This window comes from Diabrotica virgifera, chromosome 3 (genome assembly GCF_917563875.1).
Source record: "Diabrotica virgifera virgifera chromosome 3, PGI_DIABVI_V3a".
Classification (NCBI taxonomy): domain Eukaryota; kingdom Metazoa; phylum Arthropoda; class Insecta; order Coleoptera; family Chrysomelidae; genus Diabrotica; species Diabrotica virgifera.
Genome location: NC_065445.1, coordinates 256,836,241 through 256,852,203, shown reverse-complemented (window position 1 = coordinate 256,852,203; position 15,963 = coordinate 256,836,241). Strand labels below are relative to the sequence as shown.

The following is a 15,963-nucleotide window of genomic DNA, read 5'->3' as shown; positions in this document are numbered from 1 at the left end:
TTAATAAGAAACTAAATTGTTCATTCTATGCTTTAGTACAGTTGAAGAGAACACTCAGTATTAAAACTCTCATTAATGTATATTATTCTTTGGTTTATTGTCACCTTACTTATAATGTTACGTTATGGGGTAATTCCACAAAATCAGACACAGTGTTTATTAAACAGAAGAGAATTATTAGACTTATCTTCAATATTCCTTTTGGGCATACTTGTAAGCAAGTTTTCATTAATAACAATATCTTACCGTTGCCTTCCATATGTATCTTGAAATCCATATTGTATATTAAGCATAATTTACATTCATTCAAGAGAAATTCTGATTTACATGCATACTCAACTAGGAATGCCAATCAGTTTGTTACTGTTGGTCACAAACTATCCAAATTTGAGAAGTCCACAGATTATGTGGGGGTCAGGCTATATAATCATCTTCCAAATGAAGTTAGATCTTTGCATCCGGTGAAATTCAAAAGAGTTGTGAAAAGTATACTATGTAAACATGCATTCTACAGTGTAGAAGAATACTTAGCAACTAGATTGCTGTTATGAGTTCTGTCTAATATTAATAATTTTCATATTTATCAATGTACATTATGTTAAATCTAAAATTTAAGTGTATGTATAGGTATTTGATTATGTGTCTGTGACTATATTGTGTTGTATATCTGACGTGTATATCCATCTTTATGATGGCAGCTGTAAAGCTATACCAATAAAGTATTCTATTCTATTCTATTCTATCTATGGAAGCTTATGTGAAAAACTTGAGTTTGTCTTGTTGACCGAGTAGGAACAAAAAGACTAATTTTTGACAGAAGATCGGGACAGCTACTATTACTATTAATAATGTTGAATAAAATTGTCAGATCTTTTCTTTTCTCTACGGGTTTCTAATGAAGTAATATTCAATAATAATTCAATATCCGTGTAGCTACGAGACCTATATATGTTTTTTAAAAGCTACGTATCTGAGAAAGGTATGCTGAACTCTATCAAGTTTATTTTTATGGACTAGATAATATGGAGACCACACAGAGGAACAAAAATCAAGATGAGATCTAACAAGTGAGCAATATAAAATTTTCATTTAAGTTATATCTTTGACATCACGAGATGTTCTTTTAATGAAACCAAGCATTTTCATAGACTTTTGGGTAACGGTACTAATGTGGTGTTTAAAGCTGAGTGGAGAGTCTAATATTATGCCTATAATGGCATAGTCATGTGTTAGCAAATGGTGATTCCTACAGAAACGCATAATATAACACTTACCAACATTTAATTCCATGCCATTAAGAGAGCACCACTGGGATAATTTATTAATATCTGATTGTAGTCCAAGAGTATCATCATGAGATCTTATTATCGTAAAGCGAAAAGGAGAGCTTTTGTATGGGAAAAACAAGTGGTAATATCATTAATGAATAGATTAAATAGTAGCGGTCCCAGATGTGAACCTTGGGGAACACCTGAAGTTACAGGAAAAATGTTGGGATAACAGTGAGTTACTCCAGCCATTTGAGTTCTGTTTTCGAAATAACTACATAACCACCTAAATACCAGACCATCAATAACATAAGAACGTAATTTATGTAATAGAAGGTCATGTAGGAAATCATTTCATCTTAAAGCACGATAAGCATGGTCTCCTCACATGTCATGTATTCTTACTCAATTTTTAGGTGAGGTAAATATTCAGATATTGAATTGCACCCCTCATGAGTCTTGACATGAATCCTACTGATCACTTACGGGATATTGTCAGTAGACTATTAAGGCTCTGTTAGCCCCCTTCTGTTTCCCTGCAAGATATAGAAACTATGGTTACTGCTATCCGAATTACCATAGGCCAAAATCAAATAGCCTGCTTAATATCCAGCATATCAAGGACCAACAACAAATCACTGAATAGTTATTTGTTGAATAAAATTTATTACTTGATTATATTTTTATTGTGTTTGAAACCGGCCATAGGTGATGTAAATCTGTTATTAGAATTAGTAAAACTTCTGATTTTAAAGTTTTCTTTACTGTTGCTGGTTTTATAGTTAATTTCATATTGTTTCAGTTAAGACACGTCGCACCCTTAGTGCAAAACTGTTGTAAGTCAAAATAAGTAAGCTTCGAGATAACAGCGATTTTGTTTATTTTCGTGCTATTATCGCTGTGCTAGTTGTGATATTTGGCCGGTTGAGCATTTGAAAGTTACTAAAGTGTGAAACGGAGCTAGCAGACTTTTTTCTGGTTCCTCCTGTCATTCATCCACCACTCTCACTTACCATTAAATGTAACCTGACTTATGATGAACCTGGACTCGAGTTTGATGGTTACTACAGAGATTTCAGGTCTGCAAACTAGCAGAATATTCCCTTATTCCTAGACCAGTTTAATTGGGACATTTTGTTTATTAACGCGAATCTCGAGTCTATGTTAAATATATTTTATGAAATTGTTTTTATAGCTATTCGCGGTGTGCAAGTACTTGGAAAGGGAAACGAGAAACGACCCTGCGCGAGTCGCGGAGAAATATTGCAACTATCTTAAATAATTCATATTGTCAATTGAAATTGTCAAATTGACGTATATTTCATACCTTCTGTCAATGAAGCAGAAAAATTACATATTGCTCCACAATATTGATATGATATGCAATTATTATATAAAGGTAAATTTAATTAATTGTATTTTGCTTGCAGTACTGCATTTTAATAACTAATTTTATTTACTACATACAATTGTTGATGTTTTCATAACATAACCTGAATCTTATTTTTTCTTCTTATTATTTTTTTTTGGACTATGGCCTTGACAATTATCCAGTAACCAGGACTAATATAATTGGCCAATATAATTAAAAGTGCGAATAATAGTACAGAGCGTAGAAATAGGGGTCGCTTTGCCGAACTTGCATGGTCCCAATAGATAAATTTGTACCATTGAAGAAGTTTTCAGCCAGAAAATTCCCAATATGGTTCTCTCAGGATCTAAAAAATTTTATCATGTTAAAGAAAAAATTACACAAAAAATATAAGTCAACTGGTTCTTTGAATGACTATTGGGAGTTTTCTAGGGTTAGACAATTGTGCAAGGATCTGACTCGGGAATGCTACTCACAATATGTTCAGTCTACTGAAAGAGCTATATGTTCTAATATCAAGAAATTCTGGTCTTTTGTTAATAACAAAAGAAAAAATAGTGCTTTTCCTAATGGACTTAAATATCTCGACAAATATTGTACCTCAGGCAAAGATATTGCAAATTTGTTTGCTGATTATTTTTCCACAGTTTATTCTCAGAGTAATCTCAATATGCCCAATCATGAACTATCTTCATCCAATACTCATATCACTAATCATAAAATTTTAATATCAGAAATATACACCAAACTCTCTTCCTTTGATATCAATAAGGGCCCAGGCACTGATGGTATACCTCCTTTGTTCTTAAAGGAATGTAGTTTTAACCTTTCCAGGCCATTGTATTACATATTTAATTGTTCTCTTCAAACTGGTGTTTTTCCAGATTACTGAAAAGTTTTCTTAAGCCTATATTTAAAGACGGGGATAAATCTCTCGTCAATAATTATCGTCCTATTAGCATCCTTGGTGTGATACCCAAAGTGTTTGAGAGTCTGGTTTGTGACTTTTTAACTCCTTTACTGGAGCCTAAACTTATTGATCATCAATTTGGGTTTAAACCCCATAGATCTACTGAGCTTAACCTATCAACATATCGACGCATCCAACGAAGACTGTACTAACTCAATTTTTGGCGTTTTTGAGTTACACTCCTGACAAATTAGATAACCGGGATGCCTTTCAACGAACAAAGTTCTAAGTTAATTTGTTCACGTTTAGGCAACCAATTTTTCACTTCGATATTGTACTAACTTGTATATCTTTACAATATCCCACGAAAACTATCCTATCTCCTATCTGAGATAGGTATTAAGCTATCTCAATCAAAGTTAGTATAGTCTTCCTCGGCATTCCGAACGGAATCGTCATTGTCTCGTGAATTAGTATAGTTTTCGCATTTTAAGTTTAAGTAAAATACGCCTACATGAACAACATTGTTTACGTTTTAAAAGTTGTACAGCGTATAAATTTCTATTAGATAAAAATAATACATATGAATAGAAGGTGCATTTTATAAGTATAAATAAGTATCCAGGATGTACTATCCAGGATTTTCCCGATTTTTTCCAGCGAATACTGTACTAACTCAGTCAAAAACCATATAAAGAAACAAAATTGACATGTTCAAAAGCACAAATAGAACAATACGGTAAACACAATGGATAAATATAAAAACAATTTAGTAAATAAGATCCCCTGATTTTTTGCATTAATCAACACTTTATCTTGCTTTATTCGAAAACTTAAAAAAATGAGTTAGTACAGTCTTCGCTGAATGCGTCGATATGTAGATTTTTTGTTTGACTCCCTTGAGAGGGGGTATCAAGTGGATACAATTTACACTGATTTCTTCAAGGCATTCGACAAGGTGTCTCATGGTATGTTGCTCCATAAGCTCAGAATGATTGGTGTTGATGAACCATTGATTTCTTGGTTTGGCAGCTGTTTGTCTAATCGTAGACAGATAGTAAAAATTGGCAATTTTCTTTCCAAATCAATTCTTGTTCCTTCAGGGGTTCCTCAAGGATCACATCTTGGGCCTCTTCTGTTTAACATTTTTATAAACGATGTTCAGGAATGTTTTTCTTCTTCCCTTTTTTTGCTGTTTGCCGATGACTTAAAATTGAGCTGTCTGATTAAATCTCCCAATGACTGTGATAAACTTCAATATGAGTTAATCAATTTGTTGGACTGGTGTACAAGAAATGGGATGAGTCTGAATCCATCTAAATGCAAAGCCATTACATTTTATCGATCTAGATACCCAATCCATTTTGAATACAAGATTTGGACAGCATTGCCTAGATACTGTACCTTTTATCAAGGACCTTGGTGTTACTTTGGATGCTACTCTACAACTTTCTGATCACTTAAATAATGTAGTCAACAAGGCATTTCAGATGCTTGTCTTTATCAGAAGAAGCACACAGGATTTTACTGGGATTACTGCCTTAAAGACACTTTATTGGTCTCTTGTCCGTCTCCATCTTGAGTATGCGTCCTGTGTATGGTCATCTTTTTATGGTGTGCATATTGAGACCTTGTGTCGTGTTGAGCATAAATTCCTTAAACAGATTGCTTTCAAATTAAACATCTTGGACAACTACAATGATGCAGATTTACTTGCTACATTAAATATGCCACCCATCTCTATGCGTCATAAGAAGAGAGATCTTATTACTTTTTACAATATTCTGCATGGTAGAGCTGCTGCTTCTTGTTTGCTCAATAAAATTAATATACATGTTCCATCTAGACCTACCAAATCTGTAGCTAGTTTCCATTACCCTATACATCGCACTAACTATGGATTTAACAACTTCATTTCAAGATCTGCCAGACTAACCAATCAAGATGATAACATAGATTTCTTTGCAACCTTTGGCTCATTCTTGCGTCAGGTTTTGTGTACTCTTGACTTGAGTAATGGATATAGATAACTTTTTGTATTGCATTGTATAATAATACAGATTAACTTTTTGTATAGATAACATTTTGTATTGCATTCGATATAGATAACTTTTTGTATTGCTTTGTATAATAATACAGATACTTTTTGTACTGTAACCGTAGATATAGTCAGTGTTAGGATTTTGGAGTTTAACATTATTGTAATTGGGCTTGCCCGTTGATAAATAAAATAAAAAATAAAATAAAGTTTTACACAGGATAGATATGCATGTTTACAAGCGAATGCCATGATTACTCCATTTTCATAAAATTTTTGACTTGGTTGCACTGAGGGTGTGACATGTTAAAGAGTAAAACCATCTATTCTATTTGTTTTTAAAGATATCAGGGAATTTAAAAAAGGAAAATGTTCACAAAATATGAGACTACGTGTTTGTACATTTTCTTCCCTACAGGGTATATCAAACTTAACATAGAAGTAAAGAAAAACATTTCTTTTCTTCCATTTAGTATAAGCTCACAAAAGAAGTTTGAGTAAACCTTTGCCCAACAGTGTAAATACCAAAGAAAAATCTAAAATAATAATTAGTGGAATCCCAGAAAATCAACTATGAAAATGAGCATACTTTACCATGGTGCAAGCTGTTAAGTTTATATTATGATTACATTAAATTACCATCTGTGGGACTCCAAGATACATCGTTACATGAAAATCCAACATTAAGATGTTTTGAGCCCCTTACATTGCATATTTCTCTAAATTTGTCCTCCTCTATAGCATAAACTTTGAATACTAAAAATAAATATATTGGTAAGAATAATATGTTATATTTCAATAGATAACATGTTACCATTTCGTCCACCGATTGCCACTTGAGTATAATCCCTATTTAAAGCCAAAGCATTTACTGGGCCTTCTTGAGCAACATGAAAGGTAGACATTCTTACCAAAAATCTGGCACTCAAAGTAAAAGAATGTCCATTTGATTAAATTATTTGCTTCGTATGTACTCCATTTCTAATAGACTTAACATAAATGGTAATCATGCAAATATCATATAATGGTCTGAATATTTAATATTTTAGAAAATTCGCACATTCACCTTGCACCTATCACTCAACCTAAAATCTCAAATCAACATAAACATAGGCACGTTTTGACATTCCGCCTTTTAAAATAAAAAAAAATCTGTATGCTTTTTTAGCGTCTAAAATTTTTTAATACTTTAAATAGCTTTAATTTAACAAGTTCAAAATCATATGAATAGTTTTCATCGTTTTGTTGTTCGTTATTTATTAGTTTACATCTTGTCATTTATTTATTTTTCTCTTAAAAAATTCGAATTAAAAAAATTGACTCATTATATGTCAAATGTCAATTGTAAAAAGTACTGGCTGTCTTCTGTCAAATTGCTCAGCAGTTGTCAGTTAAATGTCAACGGATAGGTTGTGGTGCAAAGTACATTTTGTGATAACTAAATTTAAATTAAACGGGAAATGAGTATTATTTAACGTTAATACATGTGCTAAACGAGTAAACACTCGTTAACTTTCTTTATTTTTCATTTCTTTACATATATTTTTCGTTTGTTTTTTGTTATGGTGTTTGTGATTTTTTCAACATTTTGGGGTGTCAAAGTATGAGATGCCAAAAAGTAAGTAATATTCGCATAAATTTGCTATAATAACCAATAAAAACTCGTTAACAGCGTTGTTAACTGGTATAAATGAATTGTGGGAACTTTAATGAATCATTTTAGTTATCATGGCCAGCATGATCAGATAAACTTGAAACAGTTGCTTCTTTTGGTTACTCCAAATAGTCAGTATAGGTCATGGTTGAAAATGTTTTTGAATCAAAACAAATTCTATTATCTAATCAATTTGGACGCGAATGTAAAAATCAATGACAACACTGATGGCAATAGGTACCATAAAAAATTACAGTAGTTAATCAGGGTTATGTAATGTTTAATAACAATTTTATCTAAAATTATAAAGATCAGTGCATCTAAATAATAGTATGTATTTTATTGTGATTGATCTAGGCGTCGAAGGTGTAATATGTCAAATTTTAGTCTTCTTCTTTAAGTGTCATCTCCCAATCGGAGGTTGGATATCATCATCACTATCTGTACTCTATCTACCACTGCTCTGAAGAGTTCTATGGACCTACATTTAAACCAGTCACTTAAATTCTTCAACCATGAGACTCTCCTTCTTCCTATATTCTTTCCTCCTCTTATCATTCCCTATATTATCAGTCTTAGCATTTCATATCGATGTCCCCTCATTACTTGTCCCAGATGTAACTTTTTTTAATATGTTTATTATTTCGTATTCTGTGCGCATGTCTTGCAATACTTCTGTGTTTATTTTCTTCTGTGTCCATACTATCCTAAGCATCCTTCTGTAACACATTTTAAATCACTGTAGTTTATTTATGTGTTCTTGCTTCAATGTCCAGCTTTCAAGTACATATTGCAGCATCGAAAACATATATTACTCTCAGTTCTATTGTAAGGTCTTTGTTGCAGAGAACTGTTTTCATTTTTACAAATGTATTTTTTGCTATTTATATCCTGGCCCTTATATCTGTTGTTTGAGTTTGATCATTAATGTCTGAAATCCAGGTTCCTAGTTAGTTGAATTTATCAACCCTTTCTATCAGCTATTTCCCAAATGTATGCTTGTTTGTATATTTTTTTGTTTTCTTAGTTATTATCATCTATTTGGTCTTTTTTATATTCATTTTTAGTCCATATTCTTCACAAAAACCGTTTGTTTTGTTTTTTTAGAAATTTTAGTCAGAAATGCCTACATTCTAGAATTGTTTTAGTAATATTTTAAATTTTATTTTTAAGTGTTATTTTAGTAATGAAAAAATTATTGCAATTGAAAAATAATTTCATATTTCACAGTTTATTTGCTTGCTATTCAGAGCATACCATTTGATTTGTTCCATTTCATAAGTTTAATAATATCAATTTTCAAAAATCCTCCCAAGGACTCTTTACCTCAACTTGTTAAAAGTTGGGGGATTTTATACCCTCAGTTGGTTGCTAAGTAACATTTTTCAACTGTTGATATTTTCTCCTGCTATGTCATTTCGGTGTAAAGATCAAGGCTACTTTTTACATTGTTCACAGGTACTATTGTTTTTTATTGTCAATTAAGTACCTGTTTGTACCATTAAGTTAAAATTAGTCATGTCAAGTTGAGGATCATGTAGTGGAATACTTGTACTTATTTATTTTTGTTATAAACATGTTCACACTTTGCAGGTGTGGAATTATAATTAAAAAATTATTATAGTTTGTTACATTCATTTGTTTCTAACATGTTGGCTTCCACAATGTTAAAAAAACTGGACCCCTACAACCACAAGGCTCCTGTTTCTATGCTATTGAGACAACTATAGTGTGTCACACGACTTTTATCGAAAACAACATGACACCTTTGTGTCTTACTACAGCCAAAGTGTTAATATGCAATATCCCTAAATTATTTATCTTTTGGTTAAAATCTTATTATTAAAAAAAATCGTTAATTCTTTCAGAGTGTCTCACTGCAGCCAAAGTGTTAATATTATGTAGTGTCTAACAGGGCCAGCAATAACGGGCCTGCAAGGGATGCACTGCAGGCGGGCGCCCCTGTTTGGGGGCGCCAAAATGAGCATTTTTCTGCTGGTACTATACAAAATACTAATTTAAAAGAAACCGAAGGGCGTCTATGCTAGATTTGCAGGCGGATGCCTTATACCCTAGCACTGGTACTGGTCTCTAAATTTATTTTTTGGTTAAAATCATATTTAAAAAATAACGTTAATTCTTTCAGACAAAAGATATCTAGACTGATATCTACTGTCTAGATATGTAGACTTCTTAGCTAAGACCAGTGTATAATAACATCAGACACTTTATTGTCATATTCTTTATGTGTATCAAATGCCATTACAATTAAAAAAACTAGCTGTCAACATGGAAAGATCGGTGGAATCTTTACTGCTTTACAAACCTTACAAGATATACCACTTTACAACCAGTTATTGTACAAACTGCTTGGTTTAAGAGTTTTAAAGCTCCAAGTAAATATATAACCACCATAAATTGACTAAGCTTTGGACATGCTTGCTATCCAAGTCATTTATTTAAAATAAATGTGATTGAAGACAATAATAGCAAACATTTCTGAAAACTGGGTGATCTTGATCATATCTTTTTTGAATGGCCTAAGTTTCAACAGCATTCAAACTTCCTCTATAAAAATTTAACTAAATTTAATATGTATGCACCTTTCAATATCCAGTCTCTGCTGGCTACAGACTCACAACCAATACACAATATTACTATAGATGTCTTGTCAGACATATGTAAGGTTCTTTAAGATTTGTATTCATGCATGGAATTTTTTATGATCATGTGGAAGTTTAGATTTGCATCGTTCATTTATCCTAAATGTTGTAACACCTTATCTGTGGTCTAGTATTTGTCTACTAAAAATGTCTTGATGGGTCACTAGAAGAGAATTAAATGGCCCCTGATATTCCTTATCATATTTTCTTCTATTATTATCCATTAATTTTGTATTAGGGATAGGATTGTGTATTTGTCTGATTTGAGAATCTATTGTAACTGGATAAATGACTAAGGTCTGTGCCATTAAAAAATCTTGTGGTTAATTTTTCCTTTTTAATTTATGTTTATTTTTCTCAACTTTATCATTTTGTAATGAGCTTATTAAGTCCATTTTATTAAATAGTAGAAAGATAAAATAGATGTTATTATATACTACACAATAATTCAGATAACAAAAATAATAAATCTATAAATAAACAAATTAAGATGTTTGAATTCCTCCATATCATAACTAATAAGAAACTGGAAAATAAAGATAATATAATAAACTTTTGCAACTAAATTCTTGATTGATTGGCCAATAGGCCAATTATTATAAATGCAAGGTTATTTAAATTTTTATCAAATGTTACCTAATCAAATGATTATATTGAAAGTTTGACTCTATTATTAGAAATTTAATAGGTTGTGCATCAGGATTTTCGAATTCTATATGTAAGGAGAACTGGGAAATAATAATTTAATTACGAATTTATTTAAAAATTAGGGTTAAAATGGTGAGTTATAAGGCACTTTTCACACACATTTGAGTACCATAAAGACATTCAAAACTTATCGTTATTAAAATATTTTTATATGTCCAACAACAAAAAATAGCCAAAAATTCTCGGGGGAGGGGAGGGGGGCATGGCTTGATCTGGCGCCCTTGTTTAATTATTGGACAGAGAGTAGTTACTTATAAGAGGTCATCAAAAATTTTAGAGCTAATGTTTAAAAAATTTATTTAGCATGTTATGCCCCAAAGTACAGATATGTTCCTCTTGTCTCAGACCAGATGTGATCACAGCTGCTTAAACTTGATAATATACTTTGTAGTAAAAAATGTTGTGCAGCTGTTTGGTTCACGGTGCACATGGGGCTTAATGTGCTTTAAAGTGCCCCCTTTTCCAGTGGCAGACATAGATCAGTGGGTGGATACTCGTTTATCAATCATTCTTAAGAATTGTTTTGGCTTTTCAGTTAGTGAATCACATACTGATTTATGGTTTTATTATATCTCCAATGAGAGGTTAATACAGAAAACCAATTACCTATTAGCTGATTCAGCTATTTCACTATCTAAAACATCACAAAAGTCTACATCCTGGAAAGGAGAAGACAGGCAAAAATCCACAGATAAAACCTTCCCATGCACCAAAGTCTGAAATGGTCAATAATGATATAAAAAGGGTTTTCTTTCACATTTGCCGCCTACCACACCACTATGGTATGCTCGGCTCTGTACGCTCTGTGCCGACCATGCTGTAGTGGAGTGGTGTACAGGCTTGTGGACAACGATGGTTTTAAGTAGTCAGCACCCGAGGTTCTATTCAAATTTTACACCTTCAGTGAACGGGTTAAACATTGCTGTCATCATCGTCATCATCAATCAGCCCTTTGCATCCACTGCTGGATATAGGCCTCCCCTATTTCCATCCACTGCCTTGTCCTGGGCGCTTAGAATCCAATTAGTGGCCATTCTTTTTATATTGTCCATCCATCGCGTGGGTGGTATTTCTCTACTTCTTTTATCTGCTCTTGGTCTCCACTCGAGCAACCTCTTTGTCCATCTCCCACCTGTTAGCTGGGCCACAAACCTTGCTGTAGTTTGGGTAAAATTATGCATAAATCAAGGCACCAACTTTGTGAATTATTAAAAAATTAACATTAACTAAGAGTCGATAGCAAAGGAAGAAGGAAGATCAATATAAAAATTGCAGTATTACTTAATTTGTGCCTTAAAGCTAGTAGGTATTCTTCATATACATCCATGATTTGCATATCTATCAAGGAACCAGTTTACATTTTTTTTATTGATAAGTATTATAAACTTCCTTTTAAAAAGGTTTATACTATAACTGTTAAATTTAAATGTGACATCATTATGCTTTAATTTATTGGTGGCATGACTTAATCATTTGAACTTACACATATGTATGTAGAAAATAAAACATCAGTCAGATCAGATAAGTAACCGAATTTACATTTAAGAAAACTGTTAATGAATTGTTTATTGTTAGAAATGGGCAAGCGACATTTTGTTAGTTATGAGAAAAACGCAAAAAATGTTCAACTTATACTGAATTATTTTTTACTGATTTTTTGTGGTTGAACCTAAAATAGTACCTTGTGTACCTAGTAGGAAAAGCTTAACATTCCCGGACGATGTTAAAATAAACATAAAATTTTCAAATAGATGTAATAGGTTTGTTCTAGCAAACAGTCAAACTAGTCAGAAACCGTCAGCAAACAGTTGGTCAGTGAGAGAACATAATTCAGTCACCAGTGCTATCCCCTCTACTCGCGCTGGTCCGCTATTCTCTGATGGTTTCAAACCGTTTGAAACTGGTGCTAGAACAAACCTATTATGTATTATTATTTTGACTCAAATATTCTTGATGCCACCAAATACAGGTTTTGTAACTATAGAAACAAAAATATTGAATTGTCAAATTTGACGCATTTGTTTATTTTTGGCAGTATTTTTGGTGTTTTCTCGTGTTTTCTGTGATTGTAATCATTTTAAAAAGCAAAATTACCTAATTTAATCATGAGTGATGATGAGTGTTCGATTTCTGATACCCCTCGAGAACTGATGGAAGTAGTGAATAATGCTTTATTAGATTTATTGGCAACAAAATCCAGAGACAAATATTATATAATTATTCATACGACTGTTTCATGGACTATCGTAAGAATGAAAATGCAAGTTCTTTCTCACAAAATGTTGTAATGGCATACTTCTTGGAGTTAATAAATTTTTTCTAAATCTGCTGCAAGGAAAAAATATTTCCTTACAGTAAGGAAATAACATTTTTCTATGGATGCTATACAATGTGTAACTTCTCTCACTACTTACATACATTCAAAACGAACAATTTCTCAGGCTGTGAGAAAAGTCGGCCATTGCAGTGAGAAATATTTAATTCTCACTGGTTCCATACGTAGAATCGCGGTTTCCATGGTAACATGCACAATACAAACACAAATAATAATGTCAAATAAAATGTGTCAAATGAAAATTTACCAGGAATTACCTTTCAAAACTGTTCAAATATAACTGGTAACTATAATTTTAAATAAATAAAAGTATATAAATATTAAGAATAATAAATACCTACATATGTTTATAATATCTATGTATTTTATTTCAATTTTGGCATATACCTAATCTACATAAAAGCACCTAAATTATTTAATTTTGAAGTTTGAACTCTTGACAAAAACGCATCCATAGAAAAAGTACAGTGTACAACACGTGAGAAAACGACATATTTATCTCTCGCTTGATTTGCGGCACTCGCCTCGTACCTCGGCTCGTGCTAACAAACTTCTGAGCTCGTGAGAAATATGTCTTTTTTCTCTCTTGTTGTACAATATACTATTTCGTACAGTTATTTTTCGTTTCCAGGCAACGGCTAAGTATAAGGAAATATCGAACGTTTCTTTCAAAAATGTCTAAATTTCTGACCGATTTTCGGAAAAATTATTTGTTTTAAGAATTTTTTTTTATTAAAAGAAACGGCGCAAAATGTCGCCTGTCAAAATTTTCAATGTGTTTTAAATGTATTCATTTTTTTCGAATCCTGAGAAAACTAATAAAAGTATTTTTGAAAAATTTAAACGCAGAATGAAAGGTTACGTTATTACCGAGGGCCAAAGTCCCTTAGAATAAATAAAAAGTTTCATTTGAATGAGATATTTGAAATTTAAAATCACACTACATTTTCTCATAGTTTTTCACCCCTGTAACTTATTAAAATAAACCTTATAGAAGTTTTATGGGACTTTCGGCCCTCGCTAAGAACGTAATCTTTCATGCTGCATTTAAATTTTTCAAAAATATTTATTAGTTTTTTCAGGATTTAAAAAAAAATTAATACATGTAAAACAAATTGAAACTTTTGACAGGTTACATTTTGCGCCTTTCCCCTTAAAAACTCAAATACAAATAAAGGAGTACAACTCATTTATGTTTTTTAGTTGGCCAGTTAATAATCTCATAAAATGGTTTATGGTTTTCCGGAATATATTTTAATACGAGTTTGATATGGGATATTTTGGTTTCTTTAATCTGAAAATTGGGTTGATATACCTTACTTGGTGGTCATATTATGATACCAGTATTGCGAATTTTCATATAATAATCTTTGATGTTCTATCTCTATTCCTATTATTTGATCTTCCGTATTTTTTTTTCTCGTTTTCTTCATAGTCTGTTTTTAGATCGTATTTTTCAGTTTCAAGTTGAACTTCAGTTTTTCTTTCGATTCCGTTATAAGCTCTATACTATAAGATAAGAAAAGGTCAACTCTACGTTAACTAAACCCCAGAAGAAAGAGTATCTCACTACAACTACCTCGGCACCATAATAAATGAAGAATGGACCAACAACCAGGAGATAGAGCGCACCTCGTAAAATCTATATCAATCTTCAGTCGGATAAGTCGTTCTTTAAGAGCCACAACCTCCCTTGGTATAAAAGTAAGAATGCTGCCATGCTACGTCTTCTCTATCCTTCTTATGGTCCTGAGTCAGAGACCTTGAACGAAGATATGTGCAGAAGATTGGAAGCATTTGAGATGTGGCTATATTAGAAGGTTGAAGAAGAACCGAGAGGTGTAGACCACCATCGAATCAAGAAAGTTATAATACTTCCGACACACTATGCAAAACGAGTCCTGATATACCCTAGAAGCAATACTGCAAGGAAAAATATTTGGAAAGCGAAGTTGGTATCCACCCCCAGGGTAAAAGTGCAAGTTGGCACCAAATCAGTTTTGTTTCTTGAGGTATGCTCTAACTAGTTACCAATTTTTATCCAAATCGATGGTTTAACAAAATAGGAGGCGAAAACCTTTAATGACTGCACTAACTTTTCCCTTTCATCCCCTCTTGCTACTTCCTGTATCCACTGAGGTGTCAGCCTGAAAGGGGTCATAATTGTCAATATACAATGGACACATTTCACTGGAAAAATTCCATATTACTTATGACGATGATTTTTCGGCTCTAGCTTTTTGTCTATAATTTCAATTTCCTCTCCTTTTGTTAACACAACACGTACTTTTGCTCGGTGCTTATAGTATAAATTAGATTATGATCCTGAGGTCATTGTAGTCTATCTTATTTGATGTAAGGACATTCATTAATTGTTCATGTCGTACTTTAAATACCATTATATTGTATACTAATTAATATGTATCAAAATAGTTCATCATGATAATACCGATAAAGATTTTTTTGAAAAAAATGTTTACTTGACGATCTCGCAGGTAATTTGCCTCTTATCTGGAGCATTTAACGCGAAAACCATATGTATAATTGTTTGATTTTGGTAAGCACATAAAATAGTCACACATCTCATATCTTATCTCTTGCAGAAACCTAAATATCCGATATTATTGTATCAAGGATTGTGTTATAGTGGTGTCTGACGTTATAATCGCGAAATTGACGTTCTTTTGTGTGTAGTGGGAAAATCTAAGGTGTAGTTTAAAGAAAATCAGAGAGTTTCATTTAAAATGTCATATTTTCTACAAAAACAGAACTAATAAAGAAGTGATTAGTTTCTAGACAAGTAGAGTAAGTAAATACAGTAATATAAAAATATACAAATAATGATTGATAAATATGAGGTTAAGTGGGCCTGTTTCCGTAGTAGTAGTAATTAGTCTTTTTTTTTAATTCCACACCAAACAAAATGTACCGTAATAGTTTCGGACCCCAAATCGGTAATGCAATAATTTACCACATCTTTATTTAATCCGGAAGTTGTCACTATCCAAAAAATGA

At 32.2% G+C, this 15,963-nt stretch overlaps 2 protein-coding genes across 4 annotated transcripts in view; one reads left to right on the top strand and one right to left on the bottom strand.

The window, feature by feature from the left end:
- The window catches only part of LOC126882402 (GATOR complex protein WDR24), a 53,851-nt gene extending 47,133 nt beyond the window's left edge, over positions 1–6,718 (bottom strand). For both annotated transcript variants that reach the window (XM_050647335.1, XM_050647336.1), the window contains exons 1-2: positions 6,403–6,718; positions 6,228–6,344 (exon numbers count right to left, since the gene is read on the bottom strand). In XM_050647335.1, the coding sequence (XP_050503292.1) occupies positions 6,228–6,344; positions 6,403–6,493 (208 nt within the window). In that variant the 5' untranslated portion in view covers positions 6,494–6,718. The remainder of the gene's footprint in view (positions 1–6,227; positions 6,345–6,402) is intronic.
- A 252-nt stretch (positions 6,719–6,970) lies between these two features.
- LOC114338747 (trafficking kinesin-binding protein milt) overlaps positions 6,971–15,963 on the top strand; it is a 318,823-nt gene continuing 309,830 nt past the window's right edge. The window contains exon 1 of one of the 2 annotated variants that reach the window (XM_050647317.1): positions 6,971–7,206. The gene's annotated coding sequence lies outside the window, so the exon portion shown is untranslated. Of the gene's footprint in view, positions 7,207–15,591; positions 15,754–15,963 lie in introns of those variants that run through there. The other variant, XM_050647318.1, reaches the window with a different exon arrangement.